Genomic DNA, 24,300 nt, shown 5'->3' on the forward strand with positions numbered 1-24,300 from the left:
TTGGGTCGCTTTGCGCAAGTGTCGGAAGCGGAAGTTGTTAAGACGTGGGGGAGTTCTTGGGAGAGAGTCGAGTTTTCCTAGCGCTCGGTGTGTTCGGTCTGCGGCGGCCTGAGCAGCAGGTAAAGCGCATTTGTGAGACCTCGGCAGCCCTGCTACCCGGCCCAAGCCGGATCCCGACCCCGTATCCTAGCCTGAGGGGTGTGGTGCCCGGTGCTCCGACTCCTTCCTAGGGTCCTGGTGGAGGTACCGGGAGTCACTTGTTCCTCCCTTGGAGTGAGGCCCCCTGTCCGGCTACCTCCGCCATGGGCAACACGAGCAGCGAGCGCGCTGCGCTGGACCGGCAGGGCGGCCACAAGACGCCCCGAGGGGACAGCTCGGGGGGCTCCAAGGATGGGGACAGGCCCAAGATCCTGATGGACAGCCCCGAGGACGCTGACCTCTTCCACTCCGAGGAAATCAAGGTAATGGGGGTGTGGGAATCTGATTCCCCTTGACTAATGTTGAAATCTCCTAGAGCCTTCCCCTCGTATCCCCTCTAATCATCAGAAGTGGGAGAATCCTCTTAGCAGCTCAGGAACCTGTGTCTAATTACCGATATGAGAAAGTCACCCTGAGGGAGGAGGAATTCACTTCGTTTAACATCATTAAGGAAGAGGCAGCTCTGAGACAGGTTCAAATTCTTAATTAATTAAGATCGTGGCTCTAGCAGTAATTGAGTCCCAGTCTCTGCTTTTCTCTTAGGTATGATTAATTTCACAGCTCTGAGAAATCTTCCACCACCTTTACGCAGACTGGCGCTTTTTGTAATAGTTTTGCAGTTAACTTTCAGTTTTGGAGATAAACCAGAACATGTGTAAGGTGAACGTAGAGTCGAACAGCTGACTGCAGCTGCCAGAGGTCTTTAGTTCTGCTGAAAAGTTGTGGTTCACCCTTTAGAGCAGGCATAGAAAAGTAATTTGACTTCCGGAGGTCAGTGAGTAAGTGAAACATCAGTCTGAAGGAGGCAGCCAGCTGCTCGGCTTCTCTCTCCTATTGTTTATATATGACTTAATATTTTAAACAGGCCAAAGCAAACATTTTTGCAGGCCAGATTTGGCCGTCCTGCTGCGGTCTGCTTTAACTCATTAAAAACTCTAAAGACAGGTTCTCCATTCCTGCTTCAGCCACTTTTCCTGCTAACCACCTGATGTGGTCAGTTTCTAGGGGCAGAGCCCGGTCCAAGAATACTTAGTGATTCTGCCAGCTGATACGTATGTGGTATATCCTAAAGAAGTGAACAACTGAATACTTAAAGGGCACTGCAACAAGTAGGTTTAGGAAAGATGCCAAGCACCTCTTCCCCCTCCGACACACACATTCTGTTAGTATCTAGTTGCCTATTAATCATCATTGCCCATTAGGCTAATTGGCAACTCATCCCAGCTGTACTCATTTTCCCTCAGATGCTGGCTTGGGTGATCGCATTATTATCTTATATCCTTACCTGAATCTTGGCTTTGAGGCTAACCTATAAAGAGTCTGCCCCTTTTTTTTTTTTTTTGGGCGGTGCGCGGGCCTCTCACTGCTGTGGCCTCTCCCGTTGCGGAGCACAGGCTCCGGACGCGCAGGCTCAGCGACCATCGCTCACGGGCCCAGCCGCTCTGTGGCATGTGGGATCCTCCCGGACCGGGGCACGAACCCGCGTCCCCTGCATCGGCAGGCGGACCCTCAACCACTGCGCCACCAGGGAAACCCCTAAAGAGTCTGCTTTTACTTGGCCCTCCAGCCTGTGATTTCATCTTGCTTTCTGAATTTGTTGCATTCCTGAAGCTTGTGTGCAAAGTGAACTTTGGAATCCTGTTTATCCAATGATTTGACATCTCTTCCCCTAGGAATAATTTTGGCCCAAGGGCAGCCATTTAAGATACCGTAAGAATCAAACTACTTTCTTTAAGAAATATTTGTTCTTTTGTTTTAAAACTCTTATAAGAAATGTTTAGCATACAGATGATCTGTAGAGAATGATTTAAATAATTTCCATTATCATTTCCACAGAAGTTACTGAAATGATGTAGCAGACACACTGGATTGAATGCTTGGATACAAAAAAACAAGTCGTGAATTCTTTTAACTATACTTGCTCACCATTTTGGCTGTGGCTAGTTACCACACCCTCAGTGGAAAGGGATTGCAGTCTGTTATTCTTTAATCTGTAAATTTTGTTAAAGGTCCCAGAAATGCAGGTATCTTTTAAATGAGCTCAGGTCAGTATTTGAATTGAAGGTGCTAGAAACCTGCTCCAGACCTTTTAAGAGTCTCTCGCAGCCTAGAACTCCTGCTCTTTGGCTTCTGACTAGGAAAAATGTAAGAGATCCAAAACCACACCCAGAGTCAGATGTGTTTTTTGTCTCTCGTCCTGGAACACTTCCTTTATACAGCGCTGCCCATATAAGAAGTTACTGTTTACCGTAATGAACGTCACTCTTTGTCTTATCTTTTTTTCCCTGGTGCCTGGACAGCACTCAGTGATTAGCTTTTGCCTTCCTCAGCACCTGGGCTTGCCAGTTTTCAAGTTGACAGCTCTGGAATTGTCCCTAATAATTTTTCATGTACTTCAAATCTTGCTTAATTAAGGGAGGAGAATGACATTTATTAAGCTAATCTCAAATTCATTCACTGCCTTCTTGCACGTGAGCTTTATAACTTCTAGAATTTTGACGACGACCTCCTAAATAACAGCAGTAACAGTAGCTAATAATTACGAAGCGCCTACTCTGGGTCCGACACTATGCAGAGCTTTTTACATGGGCTGTCTTGTCTCACTCAGCCTGCACAATAACCTTAAGAAATAGGTGCTTTTATTATCTCCATTTTGCAAGTGAGTTAACGAGCTGGAATATGAACCTGGGTAGCGACAGCTGCGTCTTTAGAATGAATTGTCAGTATGAGGGTAATTGTCTCTTGCAGGGAGCTCACTAATGGCTTCCTGTTCCTGAGTCAAGCGCTCTGCTTCCAGGCTCCGGAGAAGGAGGAGTTCCTGGCCTGGCAGCACGATCTGGAAGTGAACGACAAAGCTCCTGCCCAGGCTCGGCCAACTGTCTTTCGATGGACGGGGGGCGGAAAGGAAGTTTACTTATCTGGGTCCTTCAACAATTGGAGTAAACTTCCCCTCACGAGAAGGTAATCGCCTGGGTGTGTTCATCGACTTGTCTTAACCCAGGGCCACTCTGGTTTCTGAAGGACTCCTGTGGGTGAATAGAAGAGGATGTTTTTATAAAGTTGATGCTGAATGGAAAAATAGTTGTGCTTAGTTATTCACAGGGTTCAAATCTCACACACCTAGGAGTCGTGCTAGGTTTAGAGCACACTTAGAAGAAAACGTTGCACAGTTATGAGCGTTTCCGTTTCACAGACACCTTGCACTTCAGGTATTCTAGCTTTGCGTCTGTTCAGCAGGACTGTTTTCAGAAAGAGAACTCTATTCCTAGCGCCGTGGACAGAGCGGGATTTGAGTCCTTGTTGGCTGAGCTGAGCCTCCGTGTTCCTCTCTGTGAGAAGGGAACGTTGGACCAGATGATCTCTGAGCTTCCTTCTAACTTGGACTCTGTATCACTTTTGTTTGAAAGGTACACATTATGTAGGCGCCATTAGCACGACTATAGCCAAACACTTGCTCAGACACCCTAGCATGGACGGCTGTCTCAGATTGTCAGTGGAAAAGCATCTTCACTAGAAAGTCCTCTTGATGAAACAAAGGAAGAAGTCGTGCCCTGCTGGGCCAGGCCTGGTTCTTGATAAGGAGCTGCCTGCTTTTCCAGGGGCCCAGTTGGTGTAGGAGGGAGCCACTCAGCCCAGTTACAAGGCATGCTAGTCGGAAGAACAAAACAATCAAATGAGAGAGGTTTCGTGGAAGCCTTTTTTTTTAGTAGTTATATGAGTTGCTTTAGGGAACTGTTGGTACATCCTGTGAAATTGATCCCCTGTCCTGAGCTAGGCAAGCTAGCAAAGGGTAAAACTTGGCGGGCGGCTTGCTGTTTATCTTGTGCTGCCATCCTCCTTGGCATCCAGGCTGCCAGGTGTTATTTTGCACACAAGTTGAGGACGAATGACTGTTCGTTGACCTTTTGATGGTAGGAATGTGGACTCCTGGTGTTTGAGCAAAGCGAGTTTTCCAGGAAACCTCTTACGATGCCGCTTCCTGGTAGCTTTTCTAGATTGAGATCATTATACTGAATTGTCTAAATTGGGAAGAATGTTTATTTCTCGTGCAGCTGAACCCTTGATTTTACGTGGAAGTTTTGTTTTGTTCCGTGGCTGGTTTTGCAAGTCAGCTAAGAGGGCAGCCCACCCCGCTAACATCGTCTGCTTCCCTTTTTCTTGCAGCCACAATAACTTTGTAGCCATCCTGGACCTGCCGGAAGGAGAGCATCAGTACAAGTTCTTCGTGGATGGTCAGTGGACACACGACCCTTCTGAGGTACCCTTCCTCCCGCCCTTTGTCCTCTGGCCGCCCCCACAATCCAGACAAGTTGCCAGGTCCCTTTGTCCTGCTGGTCGAAGTCCCTGTGCGTGGCCAAGCTAGATAGCAGCGCTCCTTGTCGGCCTACTGGCATCCTTGACTGAGATGAGCAGGTGGGCCAGCCAGGAGATGAGACCTTCCAGCAGGGCTGCTGGATCCTCTAAAGACACCTCTAGAGACCGTCCACATTGTGATTTCTGCCTGTCTGTCTCTTCCCAGCCGATAGTGACCAGCCAGCTTGGCACAGTAAACAACATCATTCAAGTGAAGAAAACTGACTTTGAAGTATTTGATGCTTTAATGGTGGATTCCCAAAAGTGCTCCGACGTGTCTGGTATGAGCAGTTATTTTTACCACGTGTGTGCCGGTGGGGGCTGTATAGATTAGAAATACCTTGTTTCTCTTGCCTCTTGCTCTTGAGTGGGAGCCGCCCAATCGGTGGGTGTCCGTATCTCCCCAAAGACCCACAAAACTAATTCCTAACTCTGTGTCAGGTCAGGTTGCTAAAATCTAGCTCTGAGGGACCCGTAAGTCACTTTTTGGGTCATCTCCAGGATTCCATAGGTCTGCTTGGCCACAGAGAGCAGACACTGGAAACGGAACCGGAGCTTGGTCTTGTGCCAAGGCAGGCCCAAGAGGCCCTAGAGAGTTGCATCGGGTCGGTGAGGGGCCAGCACTGGGGAAGCCAGCCTGCTCGGGGCACCTGGAGAGTTTCAGCCCGACAGGTGATAAACTGACCCCTCAGTGACCTTGGCATCATTTGCGTGGTCCATGAGCACCTTGTCAGAATCCCTTCTTGGCGGGGGTGGGGGGGGTACGGCTCACCACAGAACAGGCTACACAGCACAACCTGCTCAGTATGGTCCTCGTAAAACTCTCCCATCTTCCAAGAGTCGTCCGATCATCGAACTTTCAGTAAATTGCTTTGCATCCAAACCCCCAGGAAGAAACTGCTTGGAAACAGTATGTGCTACGCAGGGAGAAGGATGCGTTGGCATGGACAGTGTTCACACCAGCTGCACTGCCCCTTCTTGCAGGGCCTCAAACCGTCCCAGGACCCCTATGGGAAGCAGTGAAGGTTCCCCAGGACTGTGCCTGACCATCTAGGAAAACGGGTTCAGTTCACAGGATGATTCTTCATTTCACCTGCCTGGGCCTGGAGGTCCTGCCCCCAGGATCTCTTAACTCTTTATCAGCTCAGAACTCACACTGGCAGGTGGACCACGTGGCTGACAAGTCATGTTATTGAGCAGGAATTGGAACTCCAAAAATAGCATTGTCTGCTCTGGATAGCTAACTGGTCTTTTAGAGAAGTCATTTCTGTTTTATTCAGACAGGTGGGAATTGGGGGGTGGGGGAAACGCCCAGATATCCCTTACTTGCTGATAAGTGAAATTTTAGGCCACAGTCCAAAGCTTTTAGTCAAGATTGTGCAGCAGAGGTTGCCTGGGGAAAGGAAGCTGACCCCTCACTGCTGGGAAACCAACTTCAGCTCTCCATACTCTTCTCATACTTAGACACTCCCTTTCTCAAAATACATATTGACTCCTAAAGGCTCAGTTTTCTGCACTGAATGCCTTTCTCAGTTTCCTGCTGTGATAGGGCTGGGTTGTGTGAAGGGAGTCTGTCCCCTAGAGAATGACGTGGAAGGAATTGGCGGAGCCAAGCCATCTCAGCTTTACGGGGACAGCACGAGTCTCGGCGGCCAGACACATCCCAGGTGTCCTTTGGATCACAGCTCAGTCCCCGCCAGCTGGCCAAATGTCACTGCATGAGCAGCTTTGAAGCTTACGGAGCACTGCACTTCTAGAAGCTTCTTACTATATCTGTATGATGGGGAAACTCCAGCATGAGTTTAGGAGGAACCGGAGAGCGCTGGAGGCAGAGAGCCTTTGGGGGTCAGGTCTTCAACTTCTCGTTGTTTTAGTTTTGAAACACGCCGGCGCCTCTGAACAGGCTGCTTTATCTTTGCTTTTATTCTGGCTGCCGGCGCACCTCACTTGGGCCCAGCCGCATAAGCCTCACTAGAAGCCTGGAGCTTCTGTGCTGTACTTGCCAGCCCGGCCTGCAGCGAGGAGGACGCATCGGCCTGCGGTGGCTGTAGGGTCAGGTCACTGTGAGCAGCTTCCCACGACTCGGTCCCAGACTCACTGCTTTGCCACGACTGCTGTCTGCCACCAGAGCGTCTGAATTCACTACTTGAGTTTTATGCCTGTCACTCAAATTCCAGAAGTGTTTTCTCATTGCCTCTGCTCTTCCCCCTTGGGGCCAGTATATCCTTCAAGAGAATATAAATCTGTACTGAGGGAACAGGAGACATGGAAAACTAAATGTCACCACAAATTGAGACTGTTCCCAGGACTCCTAATTTTCCAAGTAAATGTCCTGTCACCATCTCCCAACAGAGCTGTCCAGTTCCCCACCAGGACCCTACCATCAGGAGCCTTACGTCTGGAAACCAGAGGAGCGGTTTAAAGCACCACCCATCCTCCCGCCACATCTTCTCCAAGTCATCCTGAACAAGGACACAGGGATTTCTGTGAGTAACCAGACATCTGCCCAGACCGTCCTCCACGGTCACGTTCATTCAGCTGCTCCCCTCGGTGCACATCTTGCAAGGCAGCTCATGAAAATGTTCAATGTCACCCATCGGTGTTAACTGCCGGGGTCCCCCTCTGACGTGGGAACGGGCTACTCACAAGATTTTCCCAGAGTGGGCCTCCCCATCCCACAAAGCCTTTCTGAGCCCTTCCTCTTGTGTTCCACTCCCACCTCAAATTTCAGGACAAAATACATAACCGCCCCTTCTCAATAAGCTGCATGGTGGAATTCCTCCTCTGGCCCCCAGATTTTAGAATCTTGTTTGTTTGTTTTGCCGCGCTCAGAATGTGGGATCTTAGTTCCCCAACCAGGGATCGAACCCACACCCACTGCAGTGGAAGCGCAAAGTCTTAACCACTGAACTGCCAGGGAAGTTCCAGAATCTAGTTTTTTGTTTTTTTTTTTTTTTTTTTTTTTTGCGGTACGCAGGCCTCTCACCGCTGCGGCCTCTCCCGCTGCGGAGCACAGGCTCCGGACGCGCGCTCAGCGGCCATGGCTCACGGGCCCAGCCGCTCCGCGGCATGTGGGATCCTCCCAAACCGGGACACGAACCCGCGTCCCCCGCATCGGCAGGCGGACCCTCAACCACTGCGCCACCAGGGAAGCCCCAGAATCTAGTTTTAATCACCAGATTGCTTTGAGAAACCTCAGGGCTCATGGATCAAAATTTGGGGTATGTGGGTAACACGCATTGCCTCTGGGAAATTGATATTACTTATAAAAAGAAGTGTGCTTCCTGCTGAATCCTGAAGAGCACCCCATTATTCCCCGTGTTTGATTTTCCATCCTGTTTGACCTGAGCTGCCTGGTTCCCCGGCTCTGGACTGTGCAGCGTAGCCATAATTCTTGGGAGTGCAGGTGTTCTTCAGCCTTGTCCAGGCCACCACCTAACAGGCAGACGCTCCAGGGTGATCAGGTAACTGCTGCTGCTCTAGACGCCACACAGAAGTGGGTGCACGTGTGCTGAGCAGGGGGCTGGAGGTGTACACGTGCAGGCATCCCCGCAGCAGTCACGGTGTGTCCCCCAGGGACTCGCTGTTCTTGGGGCCGCCCCGCCCCAAGCACACATCTGACAGCTGAGCCGGCTTTTACTGGATGCTTTTTCTGTTTTGAATTAGCATTTATAAAATTGGGGAGTGTACGTTGGGGGAAAAAAAAAGAAAAACCTGGATTTCTGGCTTCTCTGAAAAAATAGGAAGGTGTGGCAACATTGGCTCGTATGTGAGCTCTTACGGAGTAAGAGCGCCTCTCCCCTCCCCCAGTCATCCAGTGCATTCTTCAGGCTCCCCGTCTGAGTCTCAGAGACATGAGTTTGCAACACACTGCTCAGGAGCGTTGAGTATTGATCATTTCTTCCCGCTTTTTCTAAAAGCCCCTTCACTGCACGGCTTTCTTCCTGCCCCTCCTCCAAAGAGAGGACAGAGCCACGGCCCACAATCTAGATGAAGCCTGGCCAGAGATGCACACCAGTGCGCCCAGCAGACCCCGAGAGCGCCCCTTAGTTGGAGCACCAGGCATGACCCCTCGCCCACCCAGTCATCGTGCACAAGCCCTTTCACTGCCTGACAAGGAAGAAAGGGGCCTGAGAGCCTGCCTCCTTCCCTCTGAAATCCAGTGCCGTGAAACACAGGGGAGAATCTTGATTTCCAAATCTGAAGTGCACACGTCTGCTTTTGCTCCCCCGCAGTGTGATCCAGCTTTGCTCCCTGAGCCCAACCACGTCATGCTGAACCACCTCTATGCACTTTCCATTAAGGTAAGGACGTGTTTGTTACTTACTGTGTTTCTCCAAGTGTGCTCTGAGGCCCCCTAGCGACGGCACTACCTGCAGTATCGATACTTACCTGAAGGGTGGCTTCCGGGACCTGACACAGACCCGTAGGCTCCTCTTCCGAAGGGAGGCCCAGGAACCTGCTTTTACTCAGGCCTCCTGATGATTCTCACGCTCCCTAAACTTTGAGCCTCCTGACTTAGTCCTGCCTTTGGTGATTTCCGCCTCTTCCTCAGGACGGAGTGATGGTGCTCAGCGCGACCCACCGGTACAAGAAAAAATACGTCACCACCTTGTTATACAAGCCCATATGAAGAGCTGGGGCCAGCCGTGGGCCCCAGGGGGCAGTGTGCACCACCGGGCTCCACGCGTGCATGCTTTTCGCTAGACAGGATGGACTGTAAATTTCCCATTTCACGCTCTTTAGAAGACATTTCGTACCCGCTCTACTCCTACTTGAAGGTTTGTTCCAGACACAGCAGCTCCTGGAGCGCCTCAGTCTGTAACAGTCCTCTTAGCACCCGGTGGCTGTGAGCCCTGGGGCTCATCAAGGCTGAGGGGGGAGGGGGAGCAGACGGTCTGCACCCCACACCGCAGTGCAGAGGACGGTGCAGGTCTAAATTTACATCCTCTGAACTGGTCACGGAGACTTTCCTTAAGCCAAAAAGGAACCCGAGCCACTTTGCTGGTGGAAATCCGGGAAGCAGGTACCGAGGCCGCACAGAATTTCTCATCTTGTGTGTGTGTCTTGACTTGTCCCTGCTGAGGCCTGGCTGTGGACCTAACGGCGAGTATGGTATGGTCTCTGCCTGTCCTCTGAATTCAGAGCAATAGATCGTCTTCCATTCCCTGCTCCAGGGAGGCATAATTTCTATAGAAATTAGAACCTGTCTAATTTCCAGATGAAGTTTTACAATTCTTTCTTACACTTATGTGCACTAAATATTTTTTTTTAACCAGAGGTGGCTGACTGTACAGCCTTAGGGCAATTTTTAAATCACTCCAGCTAGACTATAGATCATGTGACCTGTGCTGAGCAATAATCTGTTCTCAGAACAGACTTGGAAAACCATGGCCAGATATCTCCGTTAAGCTGGAGGATCCTGCGGACTGACCACTGCTAGCTGGAAGGTTGTCCAGCTTTTTATTCGATTCGTAATGAGGTGACAGTGTTAGCACGCAAATTTTGGAGAGGCACCCTACCCTAGCCTGTGCCACCTTGCTTGGGACCTCTGGTCCCTCCTTAGCAAAGAAGGCTGTAGCAATTGCTGTTGCTTATTCTGGAAGGAAATTAGAACTTGCGGCAGCCTTCTGAATTTGTGTGAGGAAATCATCCTTTGGACCAAAGCGAACCGCTCCACACGGCTTGGAGATGCCGGAGGCATGCTCGTTAGCAAGGTTCCTGTCCCCAGGTCGGTGGAAGCAGTCGTCCTGCGCTTTGTTCCTGCTGGGAGATGGAGGAACCATATCCCTGGTGTCTCATATTTATTTGGCGAACCTGGGTCTGGGATACCCTTTTTTGTTACTGTTTCCAAAACACTGAATTACTGTCACCTTGATGTACAGGTTTCAATAAAGCTTTGTAAAGATAACAGACGTGCACTTGGAGGAAGGTTTGATTTCGTGCAGTCATTTGGAGAAGAGACTGGAGCTCTCCCCGAGCTTTATTCAGTGCAGTGCTTTTCCGTCTTTTTCCCGCCTTGGCACACATTGAAAATGGTACCATCCTTGTGGCACTCTGGGGTGAGTGGACGGGGCAGCTCGGCTCCCTCCCGGGCTGAGGGCCTTTCTCTGACCCACCTATTCCGCACGCAGATTAGAAGGCCGTTAAGAGGCTGTAAAATCGAGCCCCGTGGAACCGCTCGACCACAGGGGAAGCCGAGGAAAAGCAGCAGTGAAGGCCCCGGCTCGCGCAAGTTGGCAGCATCCCCGCTCCGAGGTCCTGCTGCTTCTTGCTCATTGACAAGCACCACAGGGGAGCCTGGGATCATGACGCCCTCTTGGAAGACACCAGGATGTTCTGGAGTCAGCTGTTCTCACCAGCTAAAAGGGCCTCTGTCCCTTCTACCAAAAAGATGGAAGGTTACAGTGTCCCTTTAGTAATAAGCCTTTTCTTCCCAGGCATCAGGAAACGTAAATAAATTTGAGAGAAAAGGGAACCCCTCAGGTCATCTGGTCCACTTGAGGTGGAGAAAGCTTAGAAGGCATTCCTAGCTGGGTAATTAGCCGTCTCACTCTGAAAACCCAAGTGATGTGGGAACCCTAGATTTAGGGATTGGAGGGATTATTTAAGTAGACTAAGGAAATACATAAAAATCCTCTATCCAAAACTGAATCAAAACTTTTTTCTATTTTTTAAAAATTACTGAAGTATAGTTGATTTTACAGTATTGTGTTAGGTTCAGGTCTACAGCATAGTGAGTCACTATTTTTTGTAGCTTGTGTGTCATTGTAGGTTATTATAAGATACTGGGTATGATTCCCTGTACTAGGCAGTAAATCCCTGTTGCTTATCTATTTTATGTATAGTAGTTTATATCTGTTAATCCTGTGCCCCTAATTTGTCCCTCCCCTCCCTTTCCCCTTTGGTAACCATAATTTTATTTTCTGTATCTGTCTGTTTCTGTTTTGTGTATACATTTGTATTATTTTTAGATTCCACAGATGAGTGATAGCGTATAGTATTTATGTTCTCTGACTTAATTTCACTAAGCATAATATTTTCTAGGTCCATCCACGGTGCTGCAAATGACAACATTTATTTTTATGGCTGAGTAATATTCCTGTGTGTGTGTGTGTGTGTGTATGTATGTGTATACACACCACATCTTAAGTCAGTCGTCTGTTGATGGACACCTGGGTTGCTTTCATGTCTTGGCTATTGTAAGTAGGGCTGCTGTGAACATGGGGTACGTGTATCTTTTCAAATTAGTGTTTTCATTTTTTTCTGGGTATATACCCAGGAGTGGAATTGCTGGATCATGTGGTAGTTCTATTCTTAGGTGTTTTTGAGGAGCCTCCATACTGTTCTCCACAGTGGCTGCACCAATTTACCTTCCCACCAGCCGTGCAGGAGGGTTCCTTTTGTTCCACACCCTCTCTAGCATTTGTTATTTGTAGACTTTGATGATAGCCAGTCTGACCTGTGTGAGGTATTACCTCATTGTGGTTTGGATTTGCATTTCTCTGATAATTAGCGATGTTGAGCATCTTTGCTTGTGTCATCTTAGAAAAAAATGTTCAAGTCCTCTGCCTAGTTTTTGATTGGGTTGTTTGTTTTTTTGGTATTGGGTTGTATGAGTTGTTTGTATATTTTGGAAATTAACTCCTTGTTGGTTGCATCATTTGCAAATATTTTCTCCCATTTTGTAGGTTGTCTTTTCATTTTGTTGATGGTTTCCTTTGCTGGGCAAAAAGTTTAAGTTTAATGAGGTCCCATTTGTTTATTTTTGCTTTTATTTCTTTTGCCTTGGGAGACTGAAAATACTGCTGTGATTTCTGTCAGAGCGTCCCGCCTGTGTTCTCTCCTAGGAGTTTTACGGTGTCATGTCTTACATGGGTCTTTAAGCCATTTTGAGTTTATTTTTGTGGATCAAATATTTTTGAAGTATAATTGAAAATACATAGCTAAGCTCAAAAGTATAAAAGGGATATATTGAAGTACCAGAATTGAAGAAACCGTTGCTGTGTTGGTGAGCTGTGAGCGTGGCCCCTGGCCCCATGGTGGAAACTCAGAGGGTGGGGTGGGGGGGTAGGACCCAGTCATAGGCCTCCAGGACCAGGGTTTGACACCCTCACCTGGATAGGAAGCCCGCTTCATGAGTTGGCCCAGAAAAGCACTGCCTTTTCTGTAAGAGGAGTTAGAGAATCTGGCTGCTGGCCTGAGTCAGGGCTCAGAGGGAGTCATCAGCCCCAGGCTGCAGGGGGAAACATCATGTTGGAAAATCTCACCTGCAGATCAGCTCTGCTCACAAAGTTCAGATAAAGCCAAGCCAAAAATCCAGTGTAAAAACTAATTTGGAGCCAGTAAACCCAGTAAGAGTCCTCTGCAGCCCTGGGGCCACGGGGGACTCCCAGGGCAGTAACTGCTAGGGTGGGGAAATGTAGCCAAAACACAGAACCCTGGGATGTGGGTGTCAGCATTCTCCACAGCTGTTCGTGTGTCTAAAAGGCTTCATTTTCTTTAAAAAGCAACACAAAAGGAAGTCCCCTGTGGTCCAGAAGACTGCTAACAGACCTAGGTGAAAGTCTCTATACCCAAGAAGCTAAAAGTAATGGAGATTATTTCATGGATATGGAACAGGAGACCCTGTTTGGTCCAAATCACAGGAGCAAAGCCACACTGAGGTGTCCTATGACCCAGGTAATGCTTTCTCTATTATGGGTGAGGACTGGTTACATGGTTGGTTAAAGTGTAACTGAAATTGCTTTTGAATGAAGATATTTTTTTCCTCCAGAAATGTATATACAAATGAATTTATGGAGCCAAAGGTAAGGTCTTTAAATTACTAGTGGGTAAAGTAGTATTGCAAGGTAAACAACCATATGTCAGCATATTGAAACCAAAGATCAAAGGACCCAGGCAAGGTCTTTTCCTTCCCTCTGGTCAAAGCCTGGCTTCATGTTAGAGTTGGCCGTTCCCCCCCGCCATCCGCTGTCTCGGAGTGTGGACACTGGACTGAGATTAGGGATGTTATCCAGTTCAGTGCCTGACTAGCTGTGTGACCTTGGGCAAATCACATGACCTCTCTTAGCCCAGTTTCCTCTCCTGAAAAATGGAAGGGGTTGGATTAGCACTAAATGATCCCTAGGGCTCCTTTCATTTCACATTGGGAGCCACAAAGCTTTTACACCATGAATGGGATATGGCCACAGACAGGAAGTCAAGGGCCAGAAAAGGAAAAAGTGCCACTGTAAGCTCAGTTAGGAAACCTCCAAGATGCCAAGGGCCAAGATGGGAAAACACAGAACACCAAAGTGATGCCATGCATGGCTACGGTCAGAGACTCAACCATTTTAGGGAAAAGCAACATTTCATTTTGCTTAACTCAGTTACTTCTGGATGAGCATGATTTCATTTCTGAGCGTGAACTCAATTCTCCTGATACATGACCCTCCACCAGTGTTTACAAACAGTTTGAGTGCACTGATGAAGACCCAAGTCTCTGGGCCACTCAACCCTCCATCCAGCTTTTTAGCACCTCACCTGATCAGCAAATCAGTGGAGAAAAGAAGCTAGAGCCTTCTACCCTGGGATGCCGATTATAATTGTCTTCAGGAGAAAACAGTAAGCTACAAACGTATGTACAGGTCATTCCAGCTAATTGTAAAAACATCGACAAGGGCCTTCCTAAGAGTGACCACTGCTGTGAGTCAGACCTTTGGAGAACCAGTGCCCTGCCTCTGGGATCAGCCACTGAGCTCAGCTCCCACAACTGCCTCGTCTTTTTTTGTCCTAAAGACAGCCAGAGGGCCTGAGCCTGGGTGAGGATGCCAGCCTTCTCTACCTGCCAGGAGTGCATTCACCCATTTCATCTGCAAGACTCAACAGCAAGTGAGAACAAGAGACAGCTCCAGTTGTGTGTACCCTGGATCGACTTTATTTTCCCTTTTTGTGGTTCTCTGAAAGGACAGGCTGAGTTGTGTATAGCAGTAAAGTCATTTCCAGAGTTCTTTACCTCTAACGACCCCTCCAGGGCAAACAGGAGTTCCGTTAATCATTGACAGACTCCGGAGAAAGCCAGGCCATCTGTGCAGTTCCAGGTGTCCACGGCCCTGCCCTCCCGGCTTCGGAAGATAAAAGCCTCAGCGTTTGACTAGGCGACTGATGAAACATTTTCTCATATAAACACTGTGCCTAGAGCCACAGTCTCCATGCTTTTGGCATCATGAGCAGTATTTAAACTGCCAAGAAAGAAATCTGACTGGAACAGGCCGAGCTTCCTCAGCCTCAGCACTACTGACATTTGGGGCCTGGTAGCTTTTTGTGGAAGGTGGGCATGTGGACCACGCTGTGCCTTGTAGGGTGTTTAGCAGCATCCCTGGCCTCTACCCATGAGGTGCCAGTAGTACCATCAGTTGTGACAACCAAAAGTGTCCTCAAGGGAAGGGAGCCAAGCCACCCCTAGTTTAGAACCACTGGAGCAGGCCAGTCTGTTGTATTGTGAGACCAAAAGCTTAGCTGGTCCCACCCCTGTGGGCCTAGCATTATTGCTTTAGACTTAAACCTGCATGAATATTTTCTAAAGCAAATCACGTTCAAGAGGCCCAATTCTGAAGACAAACTAGCTGGTCAGTCCTGTTAAGCACATCATCCCTTTTTGGCCTAAGTCTCCAAATCCTAATTTCAGTTATGAATTTGCTTTGCAAGCTGCTGCTTCAGTCTCGTGAAAATTAAGTTGTAAGAGCAGAAAATGTGATGGCTAATTTTGTGCTTAAGAGGTAGGGATAGCAGCATGGACGGCTGGGCCTCAGTTTATGGTGTGGCTGAGTAATTTGTTGTTTGTTTGAGGTCCTTGCTTAGGGTCCAGAGAACCTTTCTGGCACATTCCTCTCGGAACCAAACCACATTTACTTATGCTTTTGAAGTGTTACGTGGCTGCCAGGATTCCTCAGGACAATAACTGAAGCGGTATTCAGTGGACTTTTTCTAATTTTATAAGGAAAGAAAGGTTCCAACATTTGACTTGTTCATCTTCCAAATTATTTTCTTTCTTAGAGTTGGCAGATTTTTATCCCCAGCGGTAAAAGAGAAAGGAGGAACAGAATAGAATCGCCAAGTACGACTCCTGTCACAGAGCAAGTTTGCTGTGACCCTGCAAGTCAGAATTTGACTGTGGTCAGATCACTTCATTGGAAAATAAAAATTGAAAGCAACAGGAACCATGAGAAAATTACCATTTGCCAAAACCAATGTTTGTCTAGCTCAACAAAGTTTATACTGACAAAACTAAAGCATCTTAGAAAAATTTACCTTGCAGACTACAAAAATTCATTTAGTTAAAAAGACAAGTGTCTACATTTTAAATTACCTTGATCCGAATTCCTCCTTCCAGAAATCTACATCATTAAAACCGGTGGCGTTATCCTAATGGATGAGAGGAATTGAAAGGTGACCTGTTTTTTTGGTTTGTTTGTTATGAACTGCAATATAGGAGAGCTGGGTAGTCCATTCTCCAGTAATCCTTTCAAAGTGGCCTGACTGCCGTGAGGAACCTTCCAGTTCTGCAGTCCTATAAAGTGACCTTAACAGCCAGTTCACGGTTCATTGGAAGGAATGACCAAACTTCGACAACATTGCACTTCTGGAAGAGAACGTCGCTGGTCTCTTGATTCCAGGAGAGCAGCTTGCTCTAAGCCCTGTGTGGCTCTCCACCCCTCACCCCCAGAAGAAGCCTCCCCTGAAAGGAAGGACGGTCCCAATGCCACGCTCCCAAGCTTAGGCTGACAGTGGCGATACTTTGGGTTTTTATGGGCTCTCTTAAGAAAAGAAGAGGTCTTGCACTAAGGCAAACATTTTAGATCATTGCTTTATTTGACTATTTGTTCAACAGAGTTCATTCCTCTCAAGGTGGATCTTGAACCGTTCCTTGTGATCTTTTCCTCGTTCTGAATAAAAAAGGTAATGAAGAAAAAGCCTGTACTTTTGGACCTAGAATCTTATTTATGCTAGTAAGCTTTGACTGCGGTTTCGTGTTACGATATTTCCTGCTGGCATCTCCGTAGTGACACGGAGCTCCCCGCACTCCAGTGAAGATGGCTGTCCACAACTACCACCGTTGAAACCAAAAGTAAGAGTTGAAAAATGCACCTTTTACAATAAAAAAGTAGAAACCAATTCAATTTCCTTTTTTTTTTTTTACGAATATAAAGTTTCTTGTAAATATGTACAGTCTTTGAGCTAGTTCTATAGCAAGGAAGCATTTCACAAATGAGACACACGATATACACTTTGAGGGCTAAGAAGCCCATTTCTCGTGGAGATCCTAAATGAGATGCCAAGACTGAAACACCAATTTCCAGTGACCTCTCCAAATACTTGTGGACCAAGAGACAGAAACTTCAGCAAACATTCAGTCAGCTCTGCCCTGGAGAAGGGAGGGGATGCAGTGTGACCCCAAAGACGAAGCAACACATAGAACACGACAGCATGACACCGGCCAAGGATGCGACAACGTGGAGGAAGGGCCGTGGGCGTCTCAAACAAGAAAGCACTTCGGTTAAGAGACGAGCAGGAAGGAGCTGGGACTCAGGCCAGGTTGCAATCTGGAAAGTGAGCTGAACCGTGGACACGGGGGTTAAAACACGGTCACGTTCGCCAGCTGCGGTGGGAACAGGTCTACCTGTCAGCTTACCTAGGATGTGCCCTGGTGCTTTGAGGTGTGGAGAAGCAAGAGAGGCCTGGTGGGAGATTAAAGGCAGAAATAAGGCCGCTAGTTAGCTTGCCAACTGCGAAGCCTCTAGTTGGTTCTTTACCAGTTGCCAGGAACCTCGCACCGCCGGAGGGGAGAGAGAAACTGGGTGAGCCGCACGGCACCTAAGGAGGGCTTCCCCGCCCGGCTGGGATGGGAGAGTTGAGCTGCGGCTTCCTTCTCGAACTTCCTGGTCTTAGTCTAGCCCTAGGGAGAGGCTCGTTTGGGAAGTCACAGTTTTCATGGGGTAGAACCTGGTGGATTGTGTGTGAGCAGAGTTGTCCGCGCGGGCGTCGGCAGGGAGGTGTGGAAGTGTGAGGTGTGGTTTGCTGAAATCCTTCTCTGGTCGTAAGGCTTGAGCGTTTGGTTTTTGTTTGTTCAGTGCTACAGACTGCAGCTTGTGGCCGGTGAGTTGGCAAGTCCCAGAGGGTGTCGGTTCGGCGGGAGCTGTGGGATGGAACTAGTGCATTGGCAGAGCAACCCAAGGGGGCAGCCAGGTCGGGGGGCAGCGCATGCAGTGAACCGCCATGCAGAACTCCTGGGGCGCTCTTCCCAGCCCGGGGAGCCAGGGAGAGTGCGCCATCAGGACAGGAGGTGAGTGCCCCCGGCCCCCTCCTGGACCCCCATTGGTGCTGGGCTCAGAGCGAGTCTGTTGCATGCTTTCCTGGCCAGAGCTACATGGAAAGTGGAGACAGCAGGCCGGTGGGTGACGCTGAGGGGCAGAGAGGGAAGAGCTCCTCGTGGCCCCTTGGCCCCAAGTCACTGCCTGTGAGCCGGGCCCGATGGCCTCCGTACATTCGCAGCTGGTGGGAGGGGAAGTCGTCAAGGCCATCAAAGGCAATGAGAACGGTAAACATTTGGCTAAGATGTCACCCTGGGTAAGACAGGGCCATCTGTGAGGATGGACTGGAAGGAGAGTGGACCTAGGTGAGCGTGGGAGGTTAGCCAGTGGCAGGGGCTCTTCTACGATACATGTCGGTAGTAAAGACCTGATTGTGTGACCTGCTACAAATGACTACAACAGGAAATACGGTGCTATTCAAATCTATTAAGAAGTCTCTTGTCTTTAAAAAATAAATAAATAAAAATAAAACAGGAAAACAAAAACCCAACCAACCCTAGGATCTTAAAGTAGCTATTAGGATTCTAACCACGTCGTAGTTAGCCCCCGGTTGGTTTCCTGTGATGAACGGGTACAGGCTAGAGCTAGGTACAAAAGTTTATGAATGCTTTGAAAGAGTAACAAAGTGCAAAGAGGGTAGACTGCAGGAGGGTGCCGGCAGCTCCCAGGAGCCCCACGCCCCTCCTGGCTGCAGGGTGTGTCCGTGCTGAGGCGGGTCTGGGTCCAGCTGTGCCGTGGGCACTGGGGTCCCCCCTTCAGCAGCGTTCCATAGTGCGGTTGGTGTTTTCCTGCAGTTCAAGAGGAGTTGGGTTTTCTGGCTGAGATTTATACTGAAGACTGGTCCCAGACCTAGGAGGAGGAGGGGGTTTTGCCATCAGAGGTCAGAAACCGCTGTGCTCACTTTGCAAACAGGAAGCCCAGACTGGGGTGTGCAGGAGCACGAGGCCTCGCCTTCCTGCCGTGAGCTGAGCTTGCGGAACTCACCGCAGAGTCCCCAACACTACGTAAGTACTTCTGTTATGCACCCCATTTTATCCATAAATCAGAGGAGATAAGGAAAAGCATTTAAACGGCTTTTCCCCCCTCCTTGTAGCAGCAGGGGTGCCAACAGTGAACTGCGGATGGCAGCAGGACTACTGTTACGCACCCCATTTTATCCATAAATCAGAGGAGATAAGGAAAAGCATTTAAACGGCTTTTCCCCCCTCCCTGTAGCAGCAGGGGTGCCAACAGTGAACTGCGGGTGGCAGCAGGAGAGTGCAATCCAGAAAACTGGCCCCTGGAACCGGCTGGCCTGCTGAGGAGACACCATGCTCTGGAGCCTCCCCGTGCACTTGGGGGGCCCCTAGTCTTCGGCACATCCCTCCATCATCTTCTCAGTTGCTAACCTAAAAATTACACAGGTAGTAAATACATGCACGTGATTTAAAAATTTTGAAAGGTTTGGAGTTCTTCTAGAAGGCAACCACTGTTACCAGTTCGGTGTAGCCTTCCAGAGAAACTGTTGATGTATATGTGTTTGAAAAAGTAAGGCATCAAACCTTTTGAATAGCGTTTAAGAAGGGTGACTACACGTCTGTATTTGTTTGTATGCAGAGAGGCTCTCTAGAAACTGCACGCTGGCTGCCTCCGGAAAGGGAACGCCATAGCCCTGGCAGCTGTTACGGTTTGAGGCGCACACATTATCCATCTGTGCAGCAGGAAGCCCCTTCATAAGACGTTCTCTTCCTAAGCTTAAGTCCCGCAGACTCCGAAGTACAGTAGCGGCGCCCCTTCCCTACAACAGTGGCCCCTCGGGGATGAGGAGGGCACCTCACTCACCTTGTTGACCTGGGACAGCGGGGTCCTCACGGCTCCCACGGGCAGCCGGCCCCTGCTGCCGTCCTCAAACAGCCTCCCGGGGGAGCGCTCCCTGCGCGTGCTGAGCATCCGGCCGGGGGACTTCTCCCGCTCCAGGGGGCGGCCCGGAGACTTGTCCCTGCGCAGCTCCGTCCGCCCCTCGCGGTAGCGGTGGGGCGTGCCGGGCTCTCGCGGGTGGCTGGGGCCTTCAGGGGGCGCCGGGCTGGAGGCCACACGCTTAGTGATGTGCTCGTTGTACGTCGGCGGGCCTCGCTTGTTGGGGCTGCGATAATGGGAGAGGAAGGTGGGGAGCTGAGCCGTCACAACCCAACGGGGCAGCTTCCTCCTCCTCTGAGCCACCCTGTGCCCCCATCTCACCACGCGTTATTAGAAAACGACCCCACCGGGAATTCTTCGAGACGCTTGTACCGACAGTGAGGCCAGGGAAAGAAGGCAGCGGTGACAGCAGAGGGGAATCAGTCTTCCCGGTCGCGACACAGGCTTTCTGCTGAGCGCCCACAGCGTGTCGGGCCCTGTGCTAAGCTCTTCAGGTACCTTAACTCGCCAGATCACCCTAACAGCAGCTCTGCAAGCTAGGAACGGCCGTGACCCCCGTCGTACAGACAAGCAGCTGGAGACACAGAGAGGCTGCGATCCCAGTGCAGGTCAGTGCGACGTCGTACTCCCCATGTTCTAACCCCGCTGACCCTAGTATTTTCCAGAGCCTAGAGGGCGCAGAAGGAAGTCTTCCGTGAGGGGTTAAGCCTGTACTTGTCGCTGTCAAGCTGCCAAAGCTGCCCCACTCCTGGGCCTTTGTTGGGTCACCTCTCCTTCCAAGTGGCTTTCCAGGAGTCTTTGGGGCATCCGACACCAGAGGTGTAGGGATCGGGCCTGATATAATTAGGAGACTGAGGAGGGCAGACGAAAACAGTAGAGCTGGCTCAGAAAATGTCTGAACAATTTGTATGACCACTCTAACCCTCCACCCAGCCCTGGGTATGTCAGATGAAGATCTGACCAGACACGGCCCTAACCACCTCTCTGAAGCAGCAAGATCCAGAAACACAGGCAGACAGGACTGACACAGCCTTCGGCGTCGGTTCCTTCCCACCCCTGACGAGCAGCCAAGGTACTCAGGCCCTTGTTATCTGAGCATAATTAGTGCGGGGAAAAGGCAGACTATTATTTCACAGAGAAGGTTGCTTGAAGACATCTGATTGATTGGGGCGTTATCTTGGAAAAGTAGAAGTAGAAATCAGGGAAATATATTTTAACCTAGATATTTTTAAATCTAAATTACAACTGCAGTTACATGCTAAGAATGAACCAAGGATGAATCCCACACTGATTTATTCTGCTCTAATTTTCTCAACAAAATTCTGTGCTAACATGCTGGGTGACATCCTTCACCAGCAGTGTTGTAATTTTTGCAGCAAAATCGTAAAGTCGTTTGTTAAATATTAGTGCCACTGGTTTTCCCAGAGGCCTCTCTTAATCCTTGATATTTAAATCCTTCACCTTTGGAAGGGACCAAACTTGTTTTTTAAATTATTGGTCTAACTGTAAGGAATCTTTTGTCAATGCCCATAATGGAAAGCAACTGAGCAGCGAAGACACTGACCCAGTGGGGGAGGGGAGACTCTAGAGCAAGTTTGAGGGCCAAATCCAGACAGACGCCTGCTTTTATTTAAGTTTTACTGGAGCATGGCCAGCAAATGTGAAAATATTTACTATCTGGACCTTTACAGGAAAAGTGTGCCAGTTCCTTCTCTATGGTAAAATAGATTGGTGGACAGAGCAGAATAACTGTCTTAAATGGTCAGTCCATTATAAATAATTTCATTCTCTTGCTTCCCTATGCAGCTCAAAATGTGGAAATTCCAACAACCCACGCTCAGAAAGCCAGAACTTTCTTGTGTGTGCAGCAGTAAAATTTGAGATAAACCTTGATTTCAAGATGTCGAAATCTGAGCTATCTTCATCTCTTGTCCTGTGGCTTTGTGATATAGAAGACAAAAAAAGAAATTTCCAGTAAGAGTATCTGATTTGTAATGGAAGAGAAATTATAAAGCGTGTCAGGGGCCCATCGTAAAGCAAGCTCACTGCCCAGAGGAAGAAAAGTGGCTCAAGGAAGGCCATTCGAGAAGTCAGCCTAGGTTGATGGGATAAAGGAAAACACTCGTCATTCTGGGCGGAGCAGGCCATTTTCCATCTCCAAATCCCTTAATAACCAATGCTCTACTTGCAAAGAGTTACATTTCCTGCTCTGCTAAACAGACCTGGGGGCAGTGCAGCCTGCAGTGAATCACATTCTCCCAAGCTGGCCTTCTCCATTCTGGACCTGCCCAAAGCAGACAGCAGCAAAAAGACGGTTTTATAAGCCGAGAGGCAACTAAAGGAAACTGCTGGTTCTCCAGACATGCCCGGCAGCAGCAGGAACAGCAGCAGCATTATTTCTGCCCCTTGTTCACAGGAACTAGAACCATTTTCCACGACAGAGGAAGTTACCTCCTTACAGAGACACCATATCATCTCAAAAGGAAGGTGCCTGGCCATCTAACTAACTAACTAGTGAGGCAGTGGAGAAAAGAAGAAAAATCTAATTACAGTACTTGGGTTGGCTCTTGGCATGACTGACTTGGAAACTAAATAAAATCTAGACATTGTCAGGAGAGGACTACAGCCCTTCGAGCAGTCTCTCCTGAGGCACGATCAAGCCACAAAGAGTGAGAAGCAGCTGCTTATTCAGCACTTCTGGTTTTCCAGCAAGTTCCTGGGACTAAAATCACACTGACCAAACATTTCTGACCAACACTTACATTTCAACAAAAGAAACAGACACTAGTCGTCAGGACATAGTCTCAGAACATTAAATTGACGACTCTCTTTTCTAAGATCTAAGCAGCATTTCATAACATTAAAGGTGGTTCCTCCACCAAACTGAGTCCCTTGAGAATAAAAACCACCTTGTCTTCAGCTGTGTAGCCCCAGACATTTTGTCTGGCACATGGTAGGGGGTCCACCTAACTCTCTATAATAGGGTAGACATGTGGGGTTTGTAAACCAGTCCACAAAATTAAAACCCTAGGTCAATTAAATATTCCCCTGGGTTAAATAAGCTCATCTCCTTTGTGGACCAGGATCTTAAAATTACACATCTCAAACCTACACATCGAACCGAATCTGGCTCCGAGCCCTGGGTGTCAAGACAAAGCCAGTTCCACTTCCACACACTGCTGGTGGGATAACTAAAGGGTACAGCCCCTAAGGAGGAAAACTCACCATCTATCAAAACTACCAACGCCCATCAATTTCTTTTCTAGGAATTCATCCTCCAGGTAGATTCCTAAGCATGCAAAATGAATGTACAAAGTCATTTACTACAGCAACAGACTGGAAACAACCCAAACATCCAGTGATAAAGGAGCAGTTAAATAAGGTACAGGCAGGTGAACGAATGCTATGCAGGTGTAAAAAAAAAAAAAAGAATGAAGAAATACTTCGGATACTGACGTGGAGCAATCTCTAAGACACAGAAGAGTGTGCACAGTATGCTATCGCCTGTATTGAGAAGAAGGGGAAGAGCACTTCCAGAATGGCCGAGCAAGGACTCCCAAAAACCTGTTTCTCCATAGAAACAACAAGAACACTGGCAAAATTGTCAAAATCAACTTTCTGGAACTCTGGAAATTAACCAAAGTCTTGCAACAATTCAGAGAGTGTTTATGCAAGAAAATGTGCAATATTCACCACCCCTGTCTCCCCAGATCTGCAGTAGTTTTGAAAGCAACAGCCTTGTAACCAGCTGTGAAAACCAGCACCCTGGTAACCACTGGAGGGAGTACATTAGGACTGGAGCTTCCCAAAAGCCCCAGCCTTGGAAAACTGTCACTATCTGACCTATCTGGCTCCTCCCTGGAAAAAGACCATCCTCAGGGCTTGTTTTTAATTGAGCTGATTCAGGTCTTCCTCTCTAGAAATGCCCTATCTCTAGATGTTTACCAAAAAAAAAAAACAACAAAAAAAAACAATGGCTACTGTTTAACATGGCAAATGCCTGAGGCAGTAAGACCAGTTGGGAAAAACAAGAGGCCAGCTACAACACTCAAAAGGAAGTCCTGCATATTCCTGGGGATCTGTAAGGCCAGACACACACAGGTAAGCCTGTCACATACCCGGGAAGAACCTTCCAAGGCCTCGTCTGTCAGCCACAGCTGACTCTGAGTGCTGCAGGTGTGCCCCAGCACAAATACACAGTCGCTCAGCAAAGGGTGGGTTCAGTGCATTTAAGGAAATCTCTTTCCAGTCATTCAGCTGACCACCCCTAACCAAGCAGAAACTTCAATGGCTGCACATAACAAAGGACACCGACTACAGATTTAGTACAAGAGACACTAAACCAATAGCAACAACAACACACCCAGGGAGGGGAAGGGGGAGCCGATTTGCCACGTTGTATTATTTGAAATGTTCAGTTTTCAACAAGAAAAAACTTACAAGACATTCCAAGCAAGAGTAAATAAATAAAGTATATAGCCCATACTCAAGGCCTCATTTC

At 48.6% G+C, this 24,300-nt stretch overlaps 2 protein-coding genes across 35 annotated transcripts in view; one reads left to right on the forward strand and one right to left on the reverse strand.

The window, feature by feature from the left end:
- Positions 1-24,285, forward strand: PRKAB1 (protein kinase AMP-activated non-catalytic subunit beta 1). 30 transcript variants are annotated; one of them, XR_007471784.1, is made up of 12 exons: positions 1-461; positions 2,996-3,159; positions 4,363-4,456; positions 4,718-4,832; positions 6,904-7,037; positions 8,787-8,855; positions 10,686-13,233; positions 14,332-14,424; positions 17,664-17,688; positions 18,698-18,907; positions 19,119-20,407; positions 21,606-24,285. XR_007471784.1 is itself a non-coding variant. In XM_004276747.4 (7 exons), exons 1-7 carry the CDS (start codon positions 303-305, stop codon positions 9,182-9,184), a joined length of 813 nt encoding a protein of 270 aa, XP_004276795.1. In that variant the 5' UTR covers positions 9-302; the 3' UTR covers positions 9,185-10,478. The 30 variants fall into 30 exon arrangements, 1 of the variants encoding a protein (XP_004276795.1); XR_007471792.1 differs by having other exon boundaries at positions 18,816-18,907; positions 18,997-20,407; XR_007471789.1 differs by having other exon boundaries at positions 18,816-18,907.
- CIT (citron rho-interacting serine/threonine kinase) overlaps positions 16,382-24,300 on the reverse strand; it is a 171,901-nt gene continuing 163,982 nt past the window's right edge. For 3 of the 5 annotated variants that reach the window (XM_033399983.2, XM_033399980.2, XM_004276745.4), the window contains 2 exons: positions 19,725-20,025; positions 16,382-18,752 (listed from right to left, as the gene is read on the reverse strand). In XM_033399983.2, coding sequence (XP_033255874.1) covers positions 18,729-18,752; positions 19,725-20,025 — 325 coding nt within the window. In that variant the 3' untranslated portion in view covers positions 16,382-18,728. Of the gene's footprint in view, positions 20,026-24,300 lie in introns of all 5 variants that reach the window. The other 2 variants (XM_033399979.2, XM_033399977.2) reach the window with 1 other exon arrangement.

This window comes from Orcinus orca, chromosome 15 (assembly GCF_937001465.1).
Source record: "Orcinus orca chromosome 15, mOrcOrc1.1, whole genome shotgun sequence".
Classification (NCBI taxonomy): domain Eukaryota; kingdom Metazoa; phylum Chordata; class Mammalia; order Artiodactyla; family Delphinidae; genus Orcinus; species Orcinus orca.

Coding starts and splice junctions, on each gene's coding strand:
- PRKAB1 (XM_004276747.4), top strand. CDS start 303: ATGGGCAACACGAGCAGCGAGCGCGCTGCGCTGGACCGGCAGGGCGGC. Junction 462..2,995: donor TCCACTCCGAGGAAATCAAG/GTAATGGGGGTG, acceptor CTCTGCTTCCAG/GCTCCGGAGAAGGAGGAGTT. Junction 8,856..9,106: donor TCTATGCACTTTCCATTAAG/GTAAGGACGTGT, acceptor CCTCTTCCTCAG/GACGGAGTGATGGTGCTCAG.